This window comes from Bombina bombina, chromosome 9 (genome assembly GCF_027579735.1).
Source record: "Bombina bombina isolate aBomBom1 chromosome 9, aBomBom1.pri, whole genome shotgun sequence".
In the NCBI taxonomy this organism is placed as follows: domain Eukaryota; kingdom Metazoa; phylum Chordata; class Amphibia; order Anura; family Bombinatoridae; genus Bombina; species Bombina bombina.
This window is the reverse complement of record NC_069507.1, coordinates 244,115,815-244,142,769: the sequence shown is the minus strand read 5'-3', so window position 1 is coordinate 244,142,769 and position 26,955 is coordinate 244,115,815. Positions and strand designations below refer to the sequence as shown.

At 41.9% G+C, this 26,955-nt stretch overlaps 1 protein-coding gene across 1 annotated transcript in view; it reads left to right on the top strand.

Moving 5' to 3' along the window:
* Window positions 1–26,955, top strand: part of SHOC2 (SHOC2 leucine rich repeat scaffold protein) — a 366,282-nt gene that overhangs the window by 93,971 nt on the left and 245,356 nt on the right. Inside the window, exon 3 of the mRNA XM_053692996.1 lies at window positions 11,130–11,267. Within this exon, the coding sequence (XP_053548971.1) occupies window positions 11,130–11,267 (138 nt within the window). The remainder of the gene's footprint in view (window positions 1–11,129; window positions 11,268–26,955) is intronic.

Sequence of the window (26,955 nt, the reverse complement as noted above, 5' to 3'; positions counted from 1 at the left end):
TTAACATCCCTTTCAAAGGAAATAAAGGAAATACGCTATTCGGGCCTGAACTGAAAGAGATTATTTCAGATATCACTGGAGGGAAAGGTCATGCCCTTCCTTAGGATGGATCAAATAAGATGAAAACCAAACAAAATAATTTTCGCTCCTTTCGGAACTTCAAAAGTGGTTCTGTTTCAGCTTCCTCTGCTGCAAAGCAAGAGGGGAATTTTGCCCAATCCAAGTCAGTCTGGAGACCTTACCAGGCTTGGAACAAGGGTAAGCAGGCCAAGAAGCCTGCAGCTGCCTCTAAGACAGCATGAAGGGGTAGCCCCTGACTCTTTCTCTCTTTCTCTCTTTCTTTTTCTTTCTCTTTTTCTCTCTCTTTCTCTCTTTCTCTCTTTTTCTTTCTCTCTTTTTCTTTCATGTAATTAGCAAGAGTCCATGAGCTAGTGACGTATGGGATATACATTCCTACCAGGAGGGGCAAAGTTTCCCAAACCTCAAAATGCCTTTAAATACACCCCTCACCACACCCACAAATCAGTTTTACAAACTTTGCCTCCTATGGAGGTGGTGAAGTAAGTTTGTGCTAGATTCTACGTTGATATGCGCTCCGCAGCAGGTTGGAGCCCGGTTTTCCTCTCAGCGTGCAGTGAATGTCAGAGGGATTTGAGGAGAGTATTGCCTATTTGAATGCAATGATCTCCTTCTACGGGGTCTATTTCATAGGTTCTCTGTTATCGGTCGTAGAGATTCATCTCTTACCTCCCTTTTCAGATCAACGATATACTCTTATATATATATACCATTACCTCTGCTGATTTTCGTTTCAGTACTGGTTTGGCTTTCTACAACATGTAGACGAGTGGGGTAAGTAAGTCTTATTTTCTGTGACACTCTAAGCTATGGTGGGGCGCTTTTTTATAAAGTTCTAAATATATGTATTCAAACATTTATTTGCCTTGACTCAGGATGTTCAACATTCCTTATTTTCAGACAGTCAGTTTCATATATGGGATAATGCATTTTTAATCAATCATTTTTTCTTACCTTAAAAAATTTGACTTTTTCCCTGTGGGCTGTTAGGCTCGCGGGGGCTGAAAATGCTTCATTTTATTGCGTCATTCTTGGCGCAGACTTTTTTGGCGCAAAAAATCTTTTCTGTTTCCGGCGTCATATGTGTCGCCGGAAGTTGCGTCATTTTTTGACGTTCTTTTGCGCCAAAAATGTTGGCGTTCCGGATGTGGCGTCATTTTTGGCGCCAAAAGCATTTAGGCGCCAAATAATGTGGGCGTCTTATTTGGCGCTAAAAAAATATGGGCGTCGCTTTTGTCTCCACATTATTTAAGTCTCATTTTTCATTGCTTCTGGTTGCTAGAAGCTTGTTCTTTGGCATTTTTTCCCATTCCTGAAACTGTCATTTAAGGAATTTGATCAATTTTGCTTTATATGTTGTTTTTTCTCTTACATATTGCAAGATGTCTCATGTTGCATCTGAGTCAGAAGATACTTCAGGAAAATCTCGCTGCCTGGTGCTGGAACTACCAAAGCTAAGTGTATCTGCTGTAAACTTTTGGTGGCTGTTCCTCCAGCTGTTGTTTATATTAAATGTCATGACAAACTTGTTAATGCAGAAAATATTTCCTTTAGTAAAATACCATTACCTGTTGCAGTTCCATCAACATCTAATGTTCAGAGTGTTCCTGATAACATAAGAGATTTTGTTTCTGAATCCATTAAGAAGGCTATGTCTGTTATTCCTCCTTCTAGTAAACATAAAAAGTCTTTTAAAACTTCTCTTTATCCAGATGAATTTTTAAATGAACATCATCATTCTGATTCTAATGATTCTTCTGGTTCAGAGGATTCTGTTTCAGAGGTTGATGCTGATAAATCTTCATATTTATTTAAAATGGAATTTATTCGTTCTTTACTTAAAGAAGTCCTAATTGCATTAGAAATTGAGGATTCTGGTCCTCTTGATACTAAATCTAAACGTTTAGACAAGGTCTTTAAATCTCCTGTAGTTATTCCAGAAGTTTTTCCTGTTCCTGGTGCTATTTCTGAAGTAATTTCCAGGGAATGGAATAATTTGGGTTATTCATTTACTCCTTCTAAACGTTTTAAGCAATTATATCCTGTGCCGTCTGACAGATTAGAGTTTTGGGACAAAATCCCTAAGGTTGATGGGGCTATCTCTACCCTTGCTAAACGTACTACTATTCCTACGGCAGATGGTACTTCCTTTAAGGATCCTTTAGATAGGAAAATTGAATCCTTTCTAAGAAAAGCTTATTTGTGTTCAGGTAATCTTCTTAGACCTGCTATATCTTTGGCAGATGTTGCTGCAGCTTCAACTTTTTGGTTGGAAACTTTAGCGCAACAAGTAACAGATCATGATTCTCATAACATTATTATTCTTCTTCAACATGCTAATAATTTTATCTGTGATGCCATTTTTGATATCAGATTTGATGTCAGGTTTATGTCTCTAGCTATTTTAGCTAGAAGAGCTTTATGGCTTAAAACTTGGAATGCTGATATGTCTTCTAAATCGACTCTACTTTCCCTTTCTTTCCAGGGTAATAAATTATTTGGTTCTCAGTTGGATTCTATTATCTCAACTGTTACTGGTGGGAAAGGAACTTTTTTACCACAGGATAAAAAATCTAAGGGTAAAAACAGGGCTAATAATCGTTTTCGTTCCTTTCGTTTCAACAAAGAACAAAAGCCTGATCCTTCATCCTCAGGAGCAGTTTCAGTTTGGAAACCATCTCCAGTCTGGAATAAATCCAAGCCTTCTAGAAAAGCAAAGCCAGCTTCTAAGTCCACATGAAGGTGCGGCCCTCATTCCAGCTCAGCTGGTAGGGGGCAGATTACGTTTTTTCAAAGAAATTTGGATCAATTCTGTTCACAATCTTTGAATTCAGAACATTATTTCAGAAGGGTACAGAATTGGTTTCAAGATAAGACCTCCTGCAAAGAGATTTTTTCTTTCCCGTGTCCCAGTAAACCCAGCGAAAGCTCAAGCATTTCTGAAATGTGTTTCAGATCTAGAGTTGGCTGGAGTAATTATGCCAGTTCCAGTTCTGGAACAGGGGCTGGGGTTTTATTTGAATCTCTTCATTGTACCAAAGAAGGAGAATTCCTTCAGACCAGTTCTGGATCTAAAAATATTGAATCGTTGTGTAAGGATACCAACATTCAAAATGGTAACTGTAAGGACTATATCCTGCCTTTTGTTCAGCAAGGGCATTATATGTCTACAATAGATTTACAGGATGCATATCTGCATATTCCGATTAATCCAGCTCACTATCAGTTTCTGAGATTCTTTTTCCTGGACAAGCATTACCAGTTTGTGGCTCTGCCGTTTGGCCTAGCAACAGCTCCAAGAATTTTTACAAAGGTTCTCGGTGCCCTTCTGTCTGTAATCAGAGAACAGGGTATTGTGGTATTTCCTTATTTGGACGATATCTTGGTACTTGCTCAGTCTTCACATTTAGCAGAATTTCATACGAATCGACTTTTGTTGTTTCTTCAAGATCATGGTTGGAGGATCAATTCACTAAAAAGTTCATTGATTCCTCAGACAAGGGTAACCTTTTTGGGTTTCCAGATAGATTCAGTGTCCATGACTCTGTCTTTAACAGACAAGAGACGTCTAAAATTGATTTCAGCTTGTCGAAATCTTCAGTCACAATCATTCCCTTCGGTAGCCTTATGCATGGAAATTCTAGGTCTTATGACTGCTGCATCGGACGCGATCCCCTTTGCTCGTTTTCACATGCGACCTCTTCAGCTCTGTATGCTGAACCAATGGTGCAGGGATTACACAAAGATATCTCAATTAATATCTTTAAAACTGAATGTACGACACACTCTGACGTGGTGGACAGATCACCATCGTTTAGTTCAGGGGGCTTCTTTTGTTCTTCCGACCTGGACTGTAATTTCAACAGATGCAAGTCTTACAGGTTGGGGAGCTGTGTGGGGGTCTCTGACGGCACAAGGGGTTTGGGAATCTCAGGAGGTGAGATTACCGATCAATATTTTGGAACTCCGTGCAATTTTCAGAGAGAATCGTTCATTTGTTTTCAGACAGACAATGTCACAACTGTGGCATACATCAATCATCAAGGAGGGACTCACAGTCCTCTGGCTATGAAAGAAGTATCTCGAATTCTGGTTTGGGCGGAATCCAGCTCCTGTCTAATCTCTGCGGTTCATATTCCAGGTATAGACAATTGGGAAGCGGATTATCTCAGTCGCCAAACGTTGCATCCGGGCGAATGGTCTCTTCACCCAGAGGTATTTCTTCAGATTGTTCAAATGTGGGAACTTCCAGAAATAGATCTGATGGCTTCTCATCTAAACAAGAAACTTCCCAGGTATCTGTCCAGATCCCGGGATCCTCAGGCGGAGGCAGTGGATGCATTATCACTTCCTTGGAAGTATCATCCTGCCTATATCTTTCCGCCTCTAGTTCTTCTTCCAAGAGTAATCTCCAAGATTCTGAAGGAATGCTCGTTTGTTCTGCTGGTAGCTCCAGCATGGCCTCACAGGTTTTGGTATGCGGATCTTGTCCGGATGGCCTCTTGCCAACCGTGGACTCTTCCGTTAAGACCAGACCTTCTGTCGCAAGGTCCTTTTTTTCCATCAGGATCTCAAATCCTTAAATTTAAAGGTATGGAGATTGAACGCTTGATTCTTGGTCAAAGAGGTTTCTCTGACTCTGTGATTAATACTATGTTACAGGCTCGTAAATCTGTATCTAGAGAGATATATTATAGAGTCTGGAAGACTTATATTTCTTGGTGTCTTTTTCATCATTTTTTCTGGCATTCTTTTAGAATTCCGAGAATTTTACAGTTTCTTCAGGATGGTTTAGATTAAGGTTTGTCCGCAAGTTCCTTGAAAGGTCAAATCTCTGCTCTTTCTGTTCTTTTTCACAGAAAGATTGCTAATCTTCCTGATATTCATTGTTTTGTGCAAGCCTTGGTTCGTATAAAACCTGTCATTAAGTCAATTTCTCCTCCTTGGAGTTTGAATTTGGTTCTGGGGGCTCTTCAAGCTCCTCCGTTTGAACCTATGCATTCATTGGACATTAAATTACTTTCTTGGAAAGTTTTGTTCCTTTTGGCCATCTCTTCTGCCAGAAGAGTCTCTGAATTGTCTGCTCTTTCTTGTGAGTCTCCTTTTCTGATTTTTCATCAGGATAAGGCGGTGTTGCGAACTTTTTTTAAATTTTTACCTAAGGTTGTGAATTCCAACAACATTAGTAGAGAAATTGTGGTTCCTTCATTATGCCCTAATCCTAAGAATTCTAAGGAGAAATCATTGCATTCTTTGGATGTTGTTAGAGCTTTGAAATATTATGTTGAAGCTACTAAGACTTTCCGAAAGACTTCTAGTCTTTGTCATCTTTTCCGGTTCTAGAAAAGGCCAGAAAGCTTCTGCCATTTCTTTGGCATCTTGGTTGAAATCTTTAATTCATCATGCCTATGTTGAGTCGGGTAAAACTCCGCCTCAGAGGATTACAGCTCATTCTACTAGGTCAGTTTCTACTTCCTGGGCGTTTAGGAATAAAGCTTCGGTTGATCAGATTTGCAAAGCAGCAACTTGGTCTTCTTTGCATACTTTTACTAAATTCTACCATTTTGATGTGTTTTCTTCTTCTGAAGCTGTTTTTGGTAGAAAAGTACTTCAGGCAGCTGTTTCAGTTTGAATCTTCTGCTTATATTTTTAATATTAAACTTTATTTTCAGCAGAATTGGCTGTCTTTATTTTATCCCTCCCTCTCTAGTGACTCTTGCGTGGAAGATCCACATCTTGGGTAGTCATTATCCCATACGTCACTAGCTCATGGACTCTTGCTAATTACATGAAAGAAAATATAATTTATGTAAGAACTTACCTGAAATTCATTTCTTTCATATTAGCAAGAGTCCATGAGGCCCGCCCTTTTTTGTGGTGGTTATGATTTTTTTTGTATAAAGCACAATTATTCCAATTCCTTTTTTTTATGCTTTCGCACTTTTTCTTATCACCCCACTTCTTGGCTATTCGTTAAACTGATTTGTAGGTGTGGTGAGGGGTGTATTTATAGGCATTTTGAGGTTTGGGAAACTTTTCCCCTCCTGGTAGGAATGTGTATCCCATACGTCACTAGCTCATGGACTCTTGCTAATATGAAAGAAATGAATTTATCAGGTAAGTTCTTACATAAATTATGTTTTCTTTTTCTCTTTTTCTTTCTCTCTCTTTTTCTTTTTCTCTTTTTCTTTTTCTCTTTTTCTTTTTCTCTTTTTCTTTCTCTCTCTTTTTCTTTCTCTCTTTTTCTTTCTCTCTTTTTCTTTCTCTCTTTTTCTTTCTCTCTTTTTCTTTCTCTCTTTTTCTTTCTCTCTTTTTCTTTCTCTCTTTTTCTTTCTCTCTTTTTCTTTCTCTCTTTTTCTTTCTCTCTTTTTCTTTCTCTCTTTTTCTTTCTCTCTTTTTCTTTCTCTCTTTTTCTTTCTCTCTTTTTCTTTCTCTCTTTTTCTTTCTCTCTTTTTCTTTCTCTTTTTCTTTCTCTCTTTTTCTTTCTCTCTTTTTCTTTCTCTCTTTTTCTTTCTCTCTCTTTTTCTTTCTCTCTCTTTTTCTTTCTCTCTCTTTTTCTTTCTCTCTCTTTTTCTTTCTCTCTTTTTTTCTATCGCTCTTTTTTTCTCTCGCTCTTTTTTTCTCTCGCTCTTTTTTTCTCTCGCTCTTTTTCTCTCTCTTTTTTTTACTTTCTCTCTCTTTTTTTTTTCTTTCTCCCCTTCCTCGGGCTTGGGCAAGAGATGTTCACGATCCCTGGGCTTTAGAAATTGTGTCCCAGGGATATCTTCAGGAATTCAAAGACTCCCTTCCAAGAGGGAGATTTCATATTTCTCGACTGTCTGTAAACCAGACAAAGAGAGAGGCATTCTTACACTGTGTAGAAGATCTTCTTACCATGGGGGTGATCCGCCCAGTCCCAAAAGAAGAACAAGGGCTAGGGAACTTTCAGACCAATCTTGGATCTCAAAATTCTAAACAAATTCCTCAGAGTACCATCATTCAAGATGGAGACCATTCGGACTATTCTGCCTCTGATCCAGGAAGGTCAATATATGACTACCGTGGACTTAAAGGATGCGTATCTACACATCCCTATTCACAGAGATCATCATCATCAATTTCTCAGATTTGCCTTTCTAAACAGGCATTACCAGTTTGTGGCTCTTCCCTTCGGGTTGGCCACGGCTCCAAGAATTTTCACAAAAGTGCTAGGGTCCCTTCTGGCGGTTCTACGACCTCGGGGCATAGCAGTGGCGCCTTATCTAGACGACATCTTAATTCAGGCGTCGACTTTTCAGCTAGCCAAGTCTCACACAAACATTGTGTTGGCTTTTCTGAGATCTCACGGGTGGAAGGTGAACATAAAAAAAGAGTTCTCTCTTCCCTCTTACAAGAGTTTCCTTTCTAGGAACTTTGATAGATTCGGTAGAAATGAAAATATTTGACGGAGGTCAGAAAATCAAAACTTTTAACCACTTGCCGAACTCTTCATTCCATTCCTCGGCAGTGGCTCAGTGTATGGAGGTAATCGGACTCATGGTAGCGGCAATGGACATAGTTCCTTATGCCCGCCTACACCTCAGACCACTGCAACTATGCATGCTCAAACAGTGGAATGGGGATTATGCAGATTTATCTCCTCAACTTCATCTGGACCAGGAGACCAGAGATTCTCTTCTCTGATGGTTGTCTCAGGACCACCTGTCTCAGGGAATGTACTTCCACAGGCCAGAGTGGCTCATTGTAACGACAGATGCCAGCCTGCTAGGCTGGGGTGCAGTCTGGAACTCCCTGAAAGCACAGGGCTTATGGTCTCGGGAGGAATCTCTTCTTCCGATAAACACTCTAGAACTGAGAACGATATTCAAGGCGCTTCAGGCGTGGCCTCAGCTTGCTGCAGCCAAATTCATCAGGTTTCAGTCGGACAACATCACGACTGTAGCTTATATCAATCATCAAGGAGGAACAAGGAGTTCTCTAGCGATGATGTAGGTAACCAAAATAATCCGACGGGCAGAGGATCAATCTTGCCATCTCTCAGCAATCCACATCCCAGGAGTAGAGAACTGGGAGGCGGATTTTCTAAGTCATCAGACTTTTCATCCGGGGGAGTGGGAACTCCATCCGAAAGTATTTGCTCAGCTGATTCAGATATGGGGCACACCAGAATTGGATCTGATGGTGTCTCGTCAGAATGCCAAACTTCCTCGTTACGGGTCCAGGTCCCGGGATCCCAAGGCGGTTCTGATAGATTCTCTAGCAGTGCCTTGGTCCTTCAATCTGGCCTACGTATTTCCACCGCTTCCTCTCCTTCCACGTCGGGTTGTCAGAATCAAGCAGGAGAGAGCTTTGGTGATTCTGATAGCACCTGCGTGGCCACGCAGGACTTGGTATGCAGACCTTGTGGGCATGTCCTTGGTTCCACCGTGGACCCTGCCAATGAGGCGGGACCTTCTAATCCAGGGTCCGTTCTTGCATCCAAATCTAGTTTCTCTGCGTCTGACTGCTTGGAGATTGAACGCCTAATTCTATCTAAGCATGGGTTCTCTGAGTCGGTCATTGATACCCTGATTCAGGCTAGAAAACCTGTCACCAGGAAGCTCTATCATAAGATTTGGCGCAAATATCTTTATTGGTGTGAATCCAAAGGTTACTCGTGGAGTAAGATTAGGATTCCTAGAATATTGTCTTTTCTCCAAGAGGGTTTGGAGAAGGGATTATCAGCTAGTTCTCTTAAAGGGCAAATATCTGCTTTGTCTATTCTTCTACACAAACGTCTGGCAGATGTACCAGACGTTCAAACTTTTAGTCAGGCTTTGGTCAGAATTAAGCCTGTATTTAGGCCTGTTGCTCCGCCTTGGAGCCTAAACTTAGTTCTTAAAGTTCTTCAAGGGGTTCCGTTTGAACCTATGCATTCCATAGATATTAAGCTTCTATCTTGGAAAGTTTTGTTTTTAGTTGCTATCTCTTCGACTCGAAGAGTTTCTGAGCTATCTGCTTTACAGTGTGATTCACCTTATCTTATTTTCCATTCAGATAAGGTGGTTTTGCGTACCAAACCTGTGTTTCTTCCTAAGGTTGTTTCTAATAAGAATATCAATCAAGAGATTGTTGTTCCTTCACTGTGTCCTAATCCTTCATCAAGGAAGGAACGTCTGTTGCACAATCTTGATGTGGTTCGTGCTTTAAAGTTCTACTTACAAGCAACCAAAGATTTCCGTCAAACATCTTCATTGTTTGTGGTTTATTCTGGAAAGCGGAGAGGCCAAAAGGGTTCGGCTACCTCTCTTTCCTTTTGGCTGAAAAGCATCATCCGTTTGGCCTATGATACTGCTGGACAGCAGCCTTCTGAAATAATTTCTGCTCATTCTACTAGAGCTGTGGCTTCCACATGGGCTTTTGTAAGGCGGCGACTTGGTCTTCGCTTCATACTTTTTCCAAATTTTCCAAATTCGATACTTTTTGCTTCTTCGGAGGCTTTTTTTGGGAGATAGGTTCTACAAGCAGTGGTGCCTTCCGTTTAAGGTCCCTGTCTTGTCCCTCCCTTCATCCGTGTGCTAAAGCTTTGGTATTGGTATCCCACAATTAAGGATGAATCCGTGGACTCGATACATCTTACAAGAGAAAACATAATTTATGCTTACCTGATAAATGTATTTCTCTTGTGATTTATTGAGTCCACGGCTCGCCCTGTTTATTAAGACAGGCAATATATTTTTATTTAAAAAACTTCAGTCACCACTGCACCCTATAGTTTCTCCTTTTTCTATAGGGGGGTGGAGCTAAGGGAGGAGCTATATAGACAGCTCTGCTGTGGGTGCTCTCTCTGCCACTTCCTGTAGGGAAGGAGAATATCCCACAAGTAAGGATGAATCCGTGGACTCGATACATCACAAGAGAAATACATTTATCAGGTAAGCATAAATTATGTTTTTTCATTGCTTATAAAATTAGACCATAAGTAGAGACTCCATTCATTAAATGAGATGTAACATGCATATGTGTTTGTATCGGTATCATAGAAAATTAGCTAATGTTGTGGCAGACTGCCAGGGCATTTGGCTTACTTATTGCCTGCCATTAGTCTTACACTGTACACCAACAAGAACTTATAAGAAGATTCTGCAAGTGTTTCCTTTTTTCCATCGTGGGACTTCATATTCCCTAGGACTGGCCATAGCAATCAGACACTACAGCTCTTTTATTACAATATCCGATTTCATCCTTGTCTTTTGCTTTGTGTTGTCTAGTCACTTAAAGGGACACTGATCCCAATTTTTTTCTTTTGTGATTCAGAGAGCATGCAATTGTAAGCAACTTTCTAATTTACTCCTATTATCAATTTTTCTTCATTTTCTTGGTATCTTTATTTGAAAAACAAGAATGTAAGTTTAGATGCCGGCCCATTTTTGATGAACAACCTGGGTTGTTCTTGCTGATTGGTGGATAAATTCACTCACCAATAAACAAGTGCTGTCCAGGGTTTTGAACCCTGACTCCTTAGCTTAGATACTTTCTTTTTCAAATAAAGATAGCAAGAGAACGAAGAAAAATTGATAATAGGAGTAAATTTAGAAAGTTGCTTACAATTGCATGCTCTCTCTGAATCGCAAAAGAAAAAAATTGAGTTCAGTGTCGCTTAACTCCTTTTGTGATCTCTGCTTTAAATGTTGGTTTAAAATAATATTATTTGGTTTTATTAAAGGGAAGCAAGGATTGTTTTCTGAAAGCTATTTCAGTTATAGCTTTGTATATTTTTTAGCAAGTAGCATAATTCATTTTGAAAACTTTATCTTTTCTATTTTGTTGTGTGTTTTTAAAACTTCTCACTGTACACCAAGTAAAATAATTTAAATAATATGGTTGCACATTTTTCAGTTTACTGTATACATTTAGCAATTCTTTTTTTATATAACACAAATGTAGTAGTGGCCAGAATTAAGCTCTATTAGAGACACGGGCCCAGGCTCCGGGGTTTATTTAGTGTTGTGGCTTGAAAACGTAATCCGTCAGCTATGTACCATAATGCCCATGGTTAAATGAGTCACAGCCTTGTCTGTTTTCGTTTGTAGGTGAACTGTGTAACCTCACAACACTGGATGTTGCCCACAATCAGCTGGAACACCTCCCGAAAGAGATTGGGAACTGCACTCAAATTAACAACCTGGATCTGCAGCACAATGAGCTGCTGGATCTGCCTGAGACAATAGGTAACAAAATGCAACATGTGTGAGTGTATAGATAACACCCGTCATCTGTAGTGTGAATATCAGAGCAGGCCAAATCACGGTCACCTTTTGGGTCTGTCTTCTTGACGACATCATGATGATGCCATATTTAATTGTAGGTGCAAATAGAAGCAAATCAACTGGCTCTAAGTGTGGTCTATAGGTGACCTAGCAAAGCACGCAGTGTGTAACCTTGTCAGCCAGGTGTAGTATGGGCGCATGTGCTGTGCTTGCGGGAGTGAGTGTTGATGTAACCCAGAGTCTATGCTGAGATATGGGCAAAGGATTTATATGGATTTGATGGAATGGTATAGTAATTGTACTTATTGCTGCAGGAGGGGTGTCAGATTGCTTAAGAAAAAATAAATTGGCCAAAAGCATGTCGTATTTCTTAAAGGTATGTCGAGTCTGTTTACAGTACTAAAAATAATACTTTAAGTGGTCAGTAAATAACAATTGAGCTTTTATGGTTTGACTAGAACATGCAGATTTTATTATGGGTAGGCTGATAGGAGCACAGTAATGTACATGCGTCTTTAGCACACAGTGCTGCCACGGACTCCTATATACATAAGCTATAAGCTTACCTAGGTCCTTTCCAACAGAGGATACTTACAGATCAAAGCAAATGTGTTTAAAATTGCATTCTCAATCTGCATAACAAAAGTTTTTAATTTTAACTTTTCTGTCCTTTTAACCATTAATTGAATAAAATCAATAATTTTGTTTTACTTGTGTCCTAAGTGTGTCCCAGACAGTACTTCTACTGTGTGTTGAACCCCTTTGTGGAGGTTAAACACTCAGTGTAGGGTTGATAGTATGACATGCTCTAACAAGTTAGCACGTCATTTTTAGACAGTCATGGCCTTTTAATACTCCCTTGTGGTTTCCATAATGATTCCTGGTGTTATTGTGTTTGGTGTACATGGTCTCTCTAATTTTGGCCCTCTTCTAAATGGGTTGGACGTCTCTACTCCTAGTTATGTTAGTGTTTTAAAGCATGAGCTGTTTTTTGGTATTAGTCTTTATGGAGTTACCTAGGAGACGGGAATGATTGGCTAAAATGCAAGTCTGTCAAAAGAACTGAAATAAGGGTGCGGTTTGCAAAGGTTTAGATACAAGGTAATCAGAGGTAAAAAATATATTAATATTACAGTGTTGGTTATGCAAAAGGGATTATCTATCTTTTTAAACAATAACAATTCTGGTGTAGACCATCTCTTCAAATGGACAGTCTAGTGAAAATTAAACCTTCATAATTTACATAGTTCATGCAATTTTAAACAACTTTATCATCAAATTTTGCTTTTGTTCGTTTTGTATTTGTTGACAACTAAACCTAGGTAGGTGCATATGCTAATTTCTAAGTCCTTAGACAGTGTTAGTTCTTGTGTGTCATATTGATAATATTGTGCTCACTCCCGTGGAGTTATTTATAAATCAGCACTGATTGGCTAAAACGCAAGTCTCTCAAAAGAACTGATATAAGGGAGCAGTCTGCGGAGGCTTTAGATACAAGGTAATCAGGTAAAATGTGTATTAATATAAGTGTTGGTTATGCAAAACTGGAAAATGAATGGTAAAGGGACAGTATACACCAATTTTCATTTAACTGCATGTAATAGACACTACTATAAAGAATATTATGCACAGATACTGATATAAAAATCCAGTGTAAAACCTTTTAAAAACTTACTTAAAAGCTCCCAATTTAACACTGTTAATGATATAAGCCTGGGACATCACTGAAAGCAGACACCCCCCCCCCCCCCCTTCCTCTGCATATGAAAATACTCTTTAAACAAACAGGAGCAAGCTGGAGTTGGTGGTTGGTGAGGAGTCTGATAATCAGCACAATGTTATTTAAAGCAAAACTATACATTTTTACAAAAAAAACCCCACCAGATGGACTATATAAAGGGGATCATCTACAAAACATCTATACAAAGAAAAATCTAGTGTATAATGTCCTTTTAAAAGGATCATCTGTCTTTTTAAACAATTCCAATTCTGGAGTTGACTGTCTTTTTAAAGGGACACTGAACCCTAATGTTTTCTTCCGTGATTCAGATAGAGCATGCAATTTTAAGCAACTTTCTAATTTACTCCTATTATCAATTTTTCTTCATTCTCTTGCTATCTTTATTTGAAAAATAAGGCATCTAAGCTTTTTTTTCAGTTCAGGACTCTGGACAGCACTTTATTGGTTGATGAATTTATCCACCAATCAGCAAGAACCCAGATTGTTCACCAAAAATGGGCCGGCATCTAAACTTACATTCTTGCATTTCAAATAAAGATACCAAGAGAATTAAGAAAATTTCATAATAGGAGTAAATTAGAAAGTTGCTTAAAATTGCATGCTCTATCTGAATCCAGAAAGAAAAAAATTGGGTTCAGTGTCCCTTTAAGTAAAGGCTATAAAGATGCTTTGTTAACATAGACAGCAGAAGCCTTTCTCCCTCTGGGAGTGTAATTTCAAGATGGTAGGCAAAATAAGTAATACAATGTTAATTTCCAATTGTTCTCTAAGTATTGGGATATGGTATACAAGCAGAGATAAGATAAGAAAGCATATGTGTGTACAGAAAGTGATTGATAACATAAGGAGATCTGATCTCTCTGCAAGCTCAACCCGTTTTGATGGGTTGTGATGTCAATTAACAAAATCAGCTATTTCATGCACTAGTATAACAAGTTATTAGAAACACATTTTTCTTTATAATTGGAAAGAGTCCACAGCTGCATTCATTACTTTTGGGAAATAAGAACCTGGCCACCAGGAGGAGGCAAAGACACCCCACATACTCCTCCCACTTCCCTCATCCCCCAGTCATTCTTTGCCTTTCATCCCAGGAGGTTGGCATTGAAGTGTCAGAATTTAATTTGTCTCTTATGGAGGGTAGTACTCTTCGACATGGGACGGGAGTTTTAAGCAATCCTGTCAGTCTCTTAGTGAGGAGTGAGGGAAGAGATGCAGGAAGAGTCTTTCTGCGAAACCATCCCAACTCATGTTAACAGCTCCTCAAGCAATCAGCGTTGTCTAACTTTGCTTTGCTGTGTGCTTTCTTCTCTCAAGTCGATGGTGGAGGCGAGGTTACTATCCGTCACACTTGAAGCGACATGTTCCTGTTCCACGGCATAGATTCCAGTAAGATTGTTTCATTTTACTTCTTCATGAATGTACTGTAACTCGTTTGTTCCTGCAAACTCACATGCAAATACAGGGTCTCAGTGAGACTCTAAGTGTCTTGGAATCAAGGGTTAATATCTCCTGAGGGGGACTTTTGAACCGGGGGATTTTTAATCATGTTTGTTATGTGATTCAGTCTGCTTATGTGTAGTGTCTACTGGGCTCGAGGCTTAGAACATGCCGGCCTGTTGAAGTGACGCGACCTTACGGTCGGGCACGCTTTTTGTTGGACTGTACGGTTCACCTTGTGACCGAGCGTGTTTACATTCTGATCTTCCATTTCCGCATTCCTGACTGTGTGGCGACAGAAAATTTTAGTCAGCTAGTGTCTGGTGAGTGCCCCAGCCATTGTGGGTGTCCGGTGCCGTTCAAATTGTTATATTGGGTATCGTTGATCCAGTTATGGAAGATGTTGAGATTGGTCAACATTCAGATTCTTTGTCCTGTGAAGAATGCAAATTGGCCCCATTGACTCAGGTCAATCGGTTATGTTCTTTAGGCTGTCATAGAATGCCTTGTTCCTCAGGCTCCGGGATTCAAGAAACTACTGAGCCATCCACCTCGGGGGACCTCGTCCTCCGGGAGGCGAGTTCCCTACCGCTTTCTGTTACTACACATGCGGGTAACCCAAGTTATGTGTTACCCTCCCCGGAGGTTGTGGCACGTTTTCGCTTTTACATACTTTTGGCGCTTGCGCGTCTGCAAAGTCCAGATGTTTATTCGCGATTGTGCTCATGCCTGATTGCCCCAGGTCTTTTGACCTCTGGAGGGCATGTACAGTTCCTTGCGGGTGTATCTGTTCCTGAGGTTGTTCCTTTTGTTATGGGCAAGCTTGCCTTAGTGTTTTACTCAGACACGTTTTTGAGCTGCTTGGGGACCCTATCTTTCTTGGGTATGGGACTCATCAGTCCCTCCTTTGAACGGCGCACCTCGTTAGACATGGGCGGATGAAGTAATCACCTTCAGTCTTGTTATCAAGATCTTTCCCAGTTTTCTTGGAAGAACAGGGTTTCTATTAGGCTGCTCCTGTGGACCTTCTGTTCCTTTTGGGCATTAACCCTCGGGTTGCCTGTTAATTTATTTTATCCGGTTAAGATTAATTTTATTTTTCCTTTTTATACTATGTTTCCTGCTGGAAGTTCTCTGTGATCAATACTCGCTTTTTGCTTCTACGGAAGTTGTTCGTGACACGTTAGTCCCATGTTTGTATGTTTTTTTTCTTCATCCCTCTCTGAGGGTGGATTTAGCCAGCTTGGCAGATGTGACCCTGGTTGCAGGCCGGTCCTGCTTGTGTTCAGATCTTCTGTCTCGCGGCTTATTCAGACACGTGGCACCTAATATACCTTGCTGGTCAGCTTGGGGTGCCGAGTGCTCTTAACATTATTTATGTTTCTTGTTATTTATTTTATAAGTTTCAGCTAAGCATTCTCAAGAGGACTTAAGGGTCCATGCGGCTCTTGGGATTGTTTCAGTACTAATAAGCCGTTTTCTCTGGTGACTGGGTCAGTGAATGTTGCTGTGTCACTCTATGTTGCTTTCGATACCCTTGGAACCTAGAGTATTATTTCCCACGTGGTGGGAAAATTAGAGGGTTTAGCGCCTCTTTTCCGCCGGTCGGGGCTGTGTTGCTTTTGGAAATTGTCCTTTTTAGACTTGTTCCTTTTAGTGGTTCTCTTCTTCATTGAGACCTCTTGGATTGTATGTTTCTCCTTGTGGATGGGTTGCCTTCGGGGGACTTGGATTCCCTTCGGAAGTTGGTTGTTCCTTTATCAGGACTTTAGACAGTGAGGTCTTTTTTTGGGGCTCTGGTTAGGGGTCCTTCCCCGGTGTTGGGAGTGCTCTTCATCTCCTTCTTGGGATAGAAGAGGTCCTAGTGTTTTTCTACTCCTATGGTTTAGGTATTGCCATCCCGGTGGCATCCAAACCCATGTTTTACTGCCCTCTGACTTCGAATCTGAGGTGATGTGTGGAGGGTTGATGTTGCTCTGTTCGGGTGACTTGTCCTCTCTGTTCCCTTTGTGTCTAAAGCTCGTGGCTAGCTGGACAGCTAGCTCAGCATTCTAATGCTCTGTGTCTACTCTGTACTGTAGCAAACCGAGGGTTACTAGTTCGATCCCTGGCGAGGTCTACTCAGCCTTTCCTCCTTTCGAGGTTGATAAAATGAGCAACGCCTTGTGTCCCTTAGGGGGATTAGCCGCTTTTTTCAAGCACAATCAGCTCTTGTGTCCTTTTATGGCCCTGGCTCTTTGGAGTGTTGGCCTCCTGCAAGGGGGTGGTCTTATTACCTGGGTGAGGACTTGCTCTTGTTATACGGTTTATCCTGGATTTTTTCCTGGGAAGTCTGTTTTTTTTTTTTTTTTTGAGGTAAATTAGGCATACAGACATTGTAAACATACGGAACAAATCACTATATAGCACATTGCCGGAAAAGCACGGTCCAATGTTACAATTTTTTACATAACTCAACGAAGAAAAGTTAACAGTTATAACTTGCAAAATTAATATTTTGTGCCCGTATATAAATGATCCTCCATAACATACCTAAAAGGTCACTCTTGGACCTTAAATAAGGGAACATAATAAAATATAAGGGAGGGTATAATGAAAGAACGAGACCACTTTTGGGTCCTATTTTGTTAACCTCAAATTTTATATTTTGTTGATCCAGGATACAGTAAACCCTTATTTATAGCTAGAATGTCTTACAAATCTGGAATCCCTCAAAGTACAGCATTGCCCCCCCCCCCCCCCGGGCCTTGTTTAATAATATGTACTAATTGGGGAACATGTTATAGGGTATGTACTAGATGAGGGTGGGCATTTAGAGCTACTCTTGGGTCCTTAAAACTATAGTTACAAACCAGCAATGATATTTAACAATTGCATATGAAATAAAGCTTATGAGGAAAAAAAAAAAAAGGAAATAAGCACTTCAACTATGTGGAGAGAAATAAACTAGCAATAGTATAAGTAAGATGAACATATCTTAATCCACTCTAGTCTACAGCTGCAAGAAATCTCACCCATTATATAAAAGGAATCCCTGAATCTGCCTAGTATAGAGCTGAGAGGGGTATTTCATCTATAATATATCACATCACCATATACTTGCATAGTCTGGTATTGGATTGTACAATTTTTAATTTTCTCTGCCTTATAAAGCTTCCAAGAGGGGTAAAATAGTCCCCCAACAAGTTGGGTGAATGCAGGGAATCATACCAGTATTATCCTCCTTGTCTATACAGGGTTATAGGGGAATGGTGAGGATGGAGGTGTGTTAATGCTAAAACTCACACACCGCATTTAAAAAGTATGTGAGAGCATGAATCCGACTATAGTAACTTTAAGACTAGGCCAGCATATTTAGGCATATATACACGCAAAACGCCAAGTACACAACAACGAGACTTTCTTGAAGAGAGAGTTCTGGCATTGAAATTTAGATGAAACGGTCCGTGAAAACATCCGATCACCAGAACTTAACGGATAAAATAAAGTATTTTCAACCAACTCCTACTTTAATGTTTGTATAGGGGAGGTCATGTCTCTCATGAAAGTTCTGAGCTGGCCAACATAAGTGGCTCCTGAGTAGCCGCACTCTGTGTCCTCCATGACATGCTGGCTCTGGGTGCGGAGCCGTCTGGCTTAATAATAGTACCTCAGCCTCTGTGAGACCCCGAGCACGCCAGCCACTATCGGGGGTACCAGATGGGGCTAATGTGACCAGACACGTTACTTTTGGAGGTATGTGTGCCGTTTGCAGATGCAGCGAGATCAACCTATCCTCCCCAATGTGTCTCACCGTATTTCGGTGGAGGCTGCGGTCCTGATCTCTCATGGTGGTAATAGGTGTAGAGCTTTACAGGCCTGCTGCACGCACAACAGGGGCAGATGAAGCTGTGCATGTAGTTGCGGTATAAGTCCCTGAATGATTGAACTCTAACGCCAGGAAAAGATTTGTCCTTTATATTATGGACGGTAGCTGCCGTACTCTCCTCCTCTGCTGTGTTTAGCTCCTGGAGATGTATGAGTGGATTTGCTTCTTGTGGCTGCTCCTCAATGTTCACGTGGCTGCTGAAGTCAAATCTAAACACCATCTCTGTCATTACAGATTTTAACTCTAAGACTCCAGGATTAAGCTTATCATATCAATGATCTTTTTATGTTCCATTGCTTGCGTCCTGCTTTGATTGTAGGGTCTAGAATTTACAGTGATAGCACACTGTTTACCCGGCTTGTAATATACCGGGGGGGGTGTTGAAAGCCTCTCACTGAGGAGTCTGCCTTAGGCCCCAACGCTCCGGATCAGTTATCAGGGGTGGAATACCCAATATTATTATATAATTAGATTCAGCTGAATGTGTAGTTTCTAGATATCAGGTTGAGGTGGATGGATGACCCTCTTAGACACCAATAACAGGCAAATTATCAATGTTCCACTCAGAGCAACTGATATTGCATCCATTCAAGGTGCTGCCCAGAGACACGCCCCCTTTTTTTTTATATCAGACAGGTAATTTAGTGTCTGAAAGATTATTTAATCCAAACATTTGTGGGGCCCAGGCTCTTGTCCTGATCTTCCAGTTGTCGAGGGTTTTACTCAGCGTTTTCTCTTTGGATTTCCCGTCAGGAGATGTTACTGGACCGCAGGATCCTAGGACTGGCCTGGGGGTTCCAGTTTCCGGGGTACTTCGGCTTCGCCCTTGTTCTGGCTGTTCTGTTTTACAACTTGGCCAGATTTATTGAGAGCCGGGGCTCCTTGAACCTTGTCTTGTGCCGGACGATACGGTTCCCCAACTGACCTGATGGTGGGCTTTTTTGCCTAGCAAACGGAAGGTTTGTGGTTGCTCAGCTGTCACTTTGGTGCCTGTTATGTGTGCTAGCACAATGGAGTTTTAGGGGTTCTTCCGTGTTTATCAAGGATTTGGCCTTGTGTCCTCTTGGTTCTTCCTACGACTTCCTGTTTATGATCTCCTCTTCAGGGGGCTCTTTGTCCTCCTTACGGAGGTGTGGTTCTCTTTTTGGGGGCCTCTCATGTGTTCAGGAGGTTGGAGCAGATGTTAATCTGGTTCAGGGATTGGTCTGCTCTTTGTTGTTCCTTTCCATCTGGGGAGCTGCTGGCTCCGCCTTGAGACTGTCAGATGGCCTTGCTAGATCTCCTTGGGTCTAACGCCTGCTCGTTTGTCTTTAGATTGAGGTTGCTGTGTCCATTCTTTCGCCCTTTCGGGGGCCGGTCTTGGGGTTCCTTTCAGTTCCCTTACTTCAGATGTGCCGTTGCTTGGGCTGGTCCGGCTAGGTGTAGGATCTGAGATTTGTTCATCTTCAGGTCTTGGGGGTGACAGTGGACCTTCTTCTTTCTTCTTTCTTCTTCTCTCCAGCTTTAAGATCTGTGTGTAGGCTTGGCGGCCTAGATTGCCTGTAGAGTGTCGTCCTCTTGGAGGTTGGGCAATCTGTCTTGGGCCGCTTCTTCCTTACGGATAGTGTTTTCTCAGTGTCTTCCTACGGATGGCAGTGTGTTACTGGTCTTGGATGTTCCTGAGTTTGCTGCTTGTAATTTTCTGTTTGCTCAGTCTCTGAGTTCTGAAGTTTTGAGGACTTTGTCTTCAGCTGTCTTTCGTTGCTGTTGCATGATGTTTGGGAGAGGTTTCTTCTCCTGCTGATGCCCGGTTGCTCCTTGTGGGTTGGGTGTCGTCTCCCCTTGTACTCGGGATCCATTCGGGTCTCTGTGGACTTGTCCTTGCTTTTGAGGTTTTTTTTATTTATTTATGGATTTTGCTGTACCTTTTGGGTATCCCTTGGTTTACCCTGGTCCTCTCCTTTTTGGTGGATTTTGGTACTGTACTACTAGTATGGGGTCCGACTGCTGGGGACCGACTGCTTCTTCTTGAAGAGTGTTGGCTCGGTGTGTCTGCTTGCGGTCTCTAATTAGGCCTTCGGACTATCTGCGGGTCAGTGTCCTTGGGGCCTTTTTCTTCTTAAATGGAAAGAGCTCACAGCTGCATTCATTACTTTTGGAAATTATAAACCTGGCCACCAGGAGGAGGCAAATACACCCCAGCCAAAGGCTTAAATACTCCTCCCACTCCCCTCATCCCCCAGTTATTCTTTGCCTTTTGTCCCAGGAGGTTGGCAGAAACGTGTCAGAATTTTTTAATTTTTGTTTTTGTCTCTTATAGAGGGTAGTACTCTTTGGTATGGGACAGGAGTTTTAAGTAGTCCTGTCAGTCTCTCAGTGAGGGCTTGGATGAAAGTTAGAGTCCGGAGATGCAGGGAGATTCTTTCTGCAAAACCATCCCGACTCATATTAACAGCTCCTCCAGCAATCGGAGTTGTTGAACTCTGCTGCCTGCTTTCTTCTCTCAAGTCCATGGCTTAGGCGATGCTACTATCCATCACACTTGAAAGGCTGTGTTCCTGTTCCACGTCGTTGATTCCGGTAAGACAATTTCATTTTACTTAATTCAATGTACTGTAATGGGAATGTTTCCCGTGAGGCTATCACCTTGCAGGTTTAACTTATAACATAAGGGTCTCAGTGAGTCCCTGTTAGTATCTTAGAATCAAGGGTTAATATCTCCTGAGGGGGGTTATTGGACAGGGGGGTTTATAATCATTTTTATGTGATTCATCCTGCTTATGTGTGAGGTTTATGGGCTTGTGGTTTGGAACTCTGAGGCCTTTGGAAGTGACGCAGCCTTTTGGATGGGCGCACTTTTTGGATTGTACGGTCCACCCTGTGTCCAGGCGTGGTTATGCTCTGTTTCCCATTTCCGCATTCCTGACAGTGTGGCGACTGAGTTATTCTAGTCCGCAGGGGTCTGGTCATAGGAGGTGGTGAGTGCCCTAGCCATTGGTGGTGTCAGGTGCCATTTTAGTTTTTTACTGTTTATAGTCCATATTTATATAACCTCTTTACAGTTGAGGATTCTGATGCTGAGACTGTGCTCATTTCAGATTCAGTTACGGAGGATTCTGATACCAAGATGATTGATATCAGATTCTGTGTCTGGTGATGAATCTGGTTTTCACCTCGTTGACTCCCGTTAACCAGTTTTGTTCCATATGCCATATGTGAGCACCTGGTTCCTCAGGCTCGGGGAATCAGGGGTCTGCTGAGCCATCCGCCTCTGGGGGTCCTGTCCTCCAGGGGGCGAGTTCCCTACCGATTCTTCCTCCTAGACATTCGGGTAACCCAGTTTATGGTTCCTCCATGCGGGGTGGCGTTTCCCCCTCGGAGGTTGCAGCACGTTTTCGCTTTCAGATATTGTTGGTGATTGTTCATCTGCAGAGTCCAGATGTTTCTTTGAGAATGTGCTCGTGCCCTATTGTCCCGGGTCTTCCGCCTTGGGGTGGGCCTCTACAGTTCCCTGCGGGTGTAAATGTTCCGGAGTGTTGTGCCTTTCGTTACAGGATTGCGTGCCTTAGCGTGTTGCTTAGACATCTTTCAGTTATTGAATGACCCTATCGTTAACAGATATGGGAACTTTCAGTCTGATAATTTGAATGGTGCACCTCATTAGACATGTGGGGTTATCTCCTGTTTGTCTTTATTTGAGATCTTTCCTAGTTTTTTTTAAAAGATAGGGCTCCGTTTGGCTGGTCCTGCGGGTAGGCCTGTGTCTTTTGGGCGTTAACCTTCGGGTTGCCTTATATTTTCTGTTGTATCCAATGGGATGTCATTTTTTTTTTTTCCATTGGGAACCATTTGGGATCGATACTCTTGTTACTTCTCCGGAAGTTGTTTGGATATGTTAGTCCTATGTTTAATAATGTCTGTTTTTGTTTTTCCCCTATGTGGGAGAATTTATGCAGCTTGCCGGTTAGGACCCTGAGCACAGGCTGGTCCTGTCGGGTTCATTTTGGTTTTCGTGCTGTTTAGACACGTGGGGCTGTTCTTCCATACCGGTTCGGTAGTGGTGCTGTTTGCTCAAGTTATCATCTTTTTATGTTCAACTAAGCACTCTAGAGGACCTGTGGGTTGCGAGACGGGAAAGGATTGTTTTAGTCCTTATAGCCTTCAGTCATAGATGACTGGGCAGCTCTGCTGCCTCGTGCAATTTGACATCTGATTTCATCAGAACCTAGAGTTTCCTCCTCCATATGGCGGTTCATAACGCCCTTTTACCACTGAGTGGTGGTTTGGCCTTCAGTTTTAGGCTTCTGGATGGTCTTATTGGGGCTTTATTAAACAGCTTATATGGATAGCTGTACTGCATGCAGAAGTTTTTTTTATTTTAAAACCTGTTGCAAATTTTGGCACCTTAAGGGTGTGTATATGCCGTTTTCTAGTGTTTCTAGATACGGTTTTTACTACGGGCTGCGTAGGGTCTGTCTGAGTTATGGGACCTTTGGGTCTTCTTCTTTTGTCTCCGGCTGAGTTAGATCTCCTTTGGGGATCTGTGTTCCGTACATGGTTGCTCCCTGTAGGGACTTGCTTAGCTCAGGGATTTCCGGAGCTGTCCTCTGCCTGTGTGGAGTTGATGGGGAGACTAGCCCTGCTAATGGGGTTTTTGAACGTCAAGGTATCCCTTTTGTTGTCCTGAGGCCATTGTGAAGTCCCATCATTAGGCTTCTAGCCTTGCTCTTTGGAGAGTTGAACTTTATCTAGGGGTGGTTCCTTCCTTTGGTCGGGGCTTTTCGAGTTTTCTTTGCTGTTCGGGTTCTCTGTATATGCTCCGTTCCATTTGTCTGTTTTTTTTTAACAGTAGGGGTGTTTAGTTTCAGGGTATAGTTGCCTGAACTATTAGGTACCCTGACCTTCCTCTTCTGGGGTGTTGCTCCTGTCCCAGTTTTGGATTGTGTTGGTTCTCAGGGCTGGTTGGGATGTTCCACACTGGGATGTTCCTTGCTCCGTCTACCTAACCGGGTCAGGGTTGGCCCGGTTTATCTGAGTATTTATTACTCCTTGCAACAGAGTAACCCATGTCATCTGGGATTAGGTGGATGGCTTGCGCCTCAAGATTGGTGGGTTTCTACCCAGCTGCTGGCGCTGATTTCCAGTTTCTGGTGTGCCTTAGGGTTGCATTCCCTAGTTAGTTTGCCAGTGTACCCGTGGATTCTCTGCTCTGCAGGCGAATGAGTTGGTTGTGCCTCTGTTGGGCGAACTACTTGTGAGGTGGTCTTTCTAGGTCTTTTGACTTCCGACCTCTTCCCTTTATCTTTAGGAGATATTCTCTTCTTAGGGACTTGGACCCCCTCTTAGGGGCTTCTCTTGGTCGGGAAGTGGAAAGTGGACTGGGTTTCCCCTGGAATCTTGCTGGTTCCATGTCAGACCGTGGGGCCTTGTTTTGATAGATCTTTGGGTCTATGGCCTTGTCTGTTTTCAGAGTTGGGTTGTACTTGTACTCTGGGAGGATGACTCTGCCATCTTTACTCTTGTTCCTGAACCATTTTGGGGATTCTTTGTTCCCTTGTATTGGTGGCCCTGCTGGGTCTGTTGGTCAGGATGCCAGAGTGGTCTATGGGACACAGTATCCTTTGGGATGTATGAGCTTGCTGAGTATTTTGATGGCTCAGCCTGAAGGAGATGTTTTTTTCTTTCTACTTGCTCCTTTGACAGGAGACGGTTTCATCTTCCTTCGTGTTCTGAGGGTATTCTCTCCTCGGGGGGCCTAGATGGAGGCTTTGTGTTCTCCTTTTTTAAGGACCTGTGAATAGGTCCGGTGGCTTAGGTTGCCTGGAGCGTGCCCTCTGTCGGGGGCTGTTTTGTGCGGTCCGTTTCTTGATGACTGCTTCTTTCTTCCTTGCAAGCTTCCTCAGTGTTGTCCTGTTAAGGACTCTGTGGTCTCGAACTTGGGGTTTCGCCTGGGTCTATTGCATGCTATTTCACGGTCGAATACTTGTTTTTTTATGGGCAGGCGCTGGGAGGACTTTGCCTCTTTAGTGCCCTCTATGCTTGCATGTTGTTGGGGAGACTTCTTTTCGGTCTCCGTGCCCGGTGTAATCCCGTGTGTGGTGCCTGGTATAGGCGTGGCCTCTTTCCCTGTTTGGGTTCATTTGGGTCTCTGTGTTGGGCCCACTCTTAGAGGTGCTGTTTTTTGTATTGAGGAACGTTTGTTTTCCTCTGTCCTCTTTTGCCTTGTTCCCCTTGTTTTTTTTTTTGGCTGAGTCCCCCTTAATTTGTGAGGGGTGAGTGGTGGGGGACAGTCTGTTGGTCGACGGTGTCTCTTGGTGGACTGTTGGCCCAGTCAAGTCCGTTTTGCGGTCTCTAGTTTGGCTGCGAGTCAGTGTCAATTGGGCTTTTCCTTGAAATTTTTTCTCTGCTTTGGACGAAGTGGGATTTTCTCTTGTAAGATGTATCGAGTCCACTCATTCATCCTTACTTGTGGGATATTCTCCTCCCCTACAGGAAGAGGCAGAGAGCACCCACAGCAGAGCTGCCTATATAGCTCCCCCTTAGCTCCACCCCCCAGTCATTCTCTCTGCCTGCTTAATTGCTAGGAAGGGCAAAGAGGAGTGTGGTGACAAAAATGTTGTTTTTATTTTCTCAAGCAAAAGTTTATTTTTAAATGGTACCGGTGTGTACTATTTACTCTCTGGCAAAAAAGGGATGAAGATTTCTGCAAGGAGGATGATGATCTTAGCATTTTGTAACTAAGATCCACTGCTGTTCTCACAAGGGCTGAAGAGTACAGTAAAACTTCAGTTGGGGGAACAGTTTGCAGGCTAAACTGCATTAAGGTATGTTCAGTCTATTTTTTTCTAGACAGACTGTTTTATTTCTAGAAAAGGCTGGCAATCTCCCCATGAGGGAAGGGTAAGCTGTATTCAGACTAGAGCTGCAACAACTAATCGGCATAATCGATTATGAAAATAGTTGTCAACGAATCTCATAATCGATTAGTTGGTTTGCAATTAGTTGGTCTGTGCACAGCACCTGCTGCTTAACAAAAAAATGAGCTCCTGCACATGGTATTGTGTTTTATGGTTATGCCCTTAGCCTAAAAAGTACGTCTACAGACATTTTACTTTTCACTTTTTAGGACACTATAAGTTTATTTTTAAGTTTACAACTACTCCTGGCTTATGTGCAACCCAGAAATAAAATAGGAGTCATAATTTGGATTGTTTATATAAAATCAGGTGATTTAGGACTATGCTTTGCATGATATAGTGCCGAGCTTGTTATTTACACCTAGCCTAGATTGATGGCATTTGTTAAATTAATTGATGTCACTATTACCTGTTTGCACAATTTTTAGCGGATCACTTGCTATTGCTGATATATGTACTCTATAGATAAATGTGTAAGGCTGTGTTTTTTTATTGATATATAGTCTTTAACCATTTTTGCCTTTTTTTTCTATTTTTAATTAATTGAAATATGTACCAAATTCAACCACTGTAAGTATATATCTGGTATTTTAAGAGTGGACTAGATATTTTTCCCCCTAACCTTATAGATGGTTATTTACCACTGCATATAGATATTCAAGATATTTTTCTTTCATGTAATTAACAAGAGTCCATGAGCTAGTGACGTATGGGATATACATTCCTACCAGGAGGGGCAAAGTTTCCCAAACCTTAAAATGCCTATAAATACACCCCTCACCACACCCACAAATCAGTTTTTACAAACTTTGCCTCCAAGGGAGGTGGTGAAGTAAGTTTGTGCTAGATTCTACGTTGATATGCGCTCCGCAGCAAGTTGGAGCCCGGTTTTCCTCTCAGCGTGCAGTGAATGTCAGAGGGATGTGAAGAGAGTATTGCCTATTGAATGCAGTGATCTCCTTCTACGGGGTCTATTTCATAAGGTTCTCTGTTATCGGTCGTAGAGATTCATCTCTTACCTCCCTTTTCAGATCGACGATATACTCTTATATTTACCATTACCTCTACTGATTCTCGTTTCAGTACTGGTTTGGCTTTCTACAAACATGTAGATGAGTGTCCTGGGGTAAGTAAGTCTTATTTTCTGTGACACTCTAAGCTATGGTTGGGCACTTTATTTATAAAGTTCTAAATATATGTATTCAAACATTTATTTGCCTTGACTCAGAATGTTCAACTTTCCTTATTTTCAGACAGTCAGTTTCATATTTGGGATTATGCATTGAATTATCATATTTTTCTTACCTCAAAAATTTGACTTTTTTCCCTGTGGGCTGTTAGGCTCGCGGGGGCTGAAAATGCTTCATTTTATTGCGTCATTCTTGGCGCGGACTTTTTTGGCGCAAAAATTCTTTTCCGTTTCCGGCGTCATACGTGTCGCCGGAAGTTACGTCATTTTTTGACGTTATATTGCGCCAAAAATGTCGGCGTTCCGGATGTGGCGTCATTTTTGGCGCCAAAAGCATTTAGGCGCCAAATAATGTGGGCGTCTTATTTGGCGCTAAAAAATATGGGCGTCGCTTTTGTCTCCACTTTATTTCAGTCTCATTTTTCATTGCTTCTGGTTGCTAGAAGCTTGATATTTGGCATTCTTTCCCATTCCTGAAACTGTCTTATAAGGAATTTGATCTATTTTGCTTTATA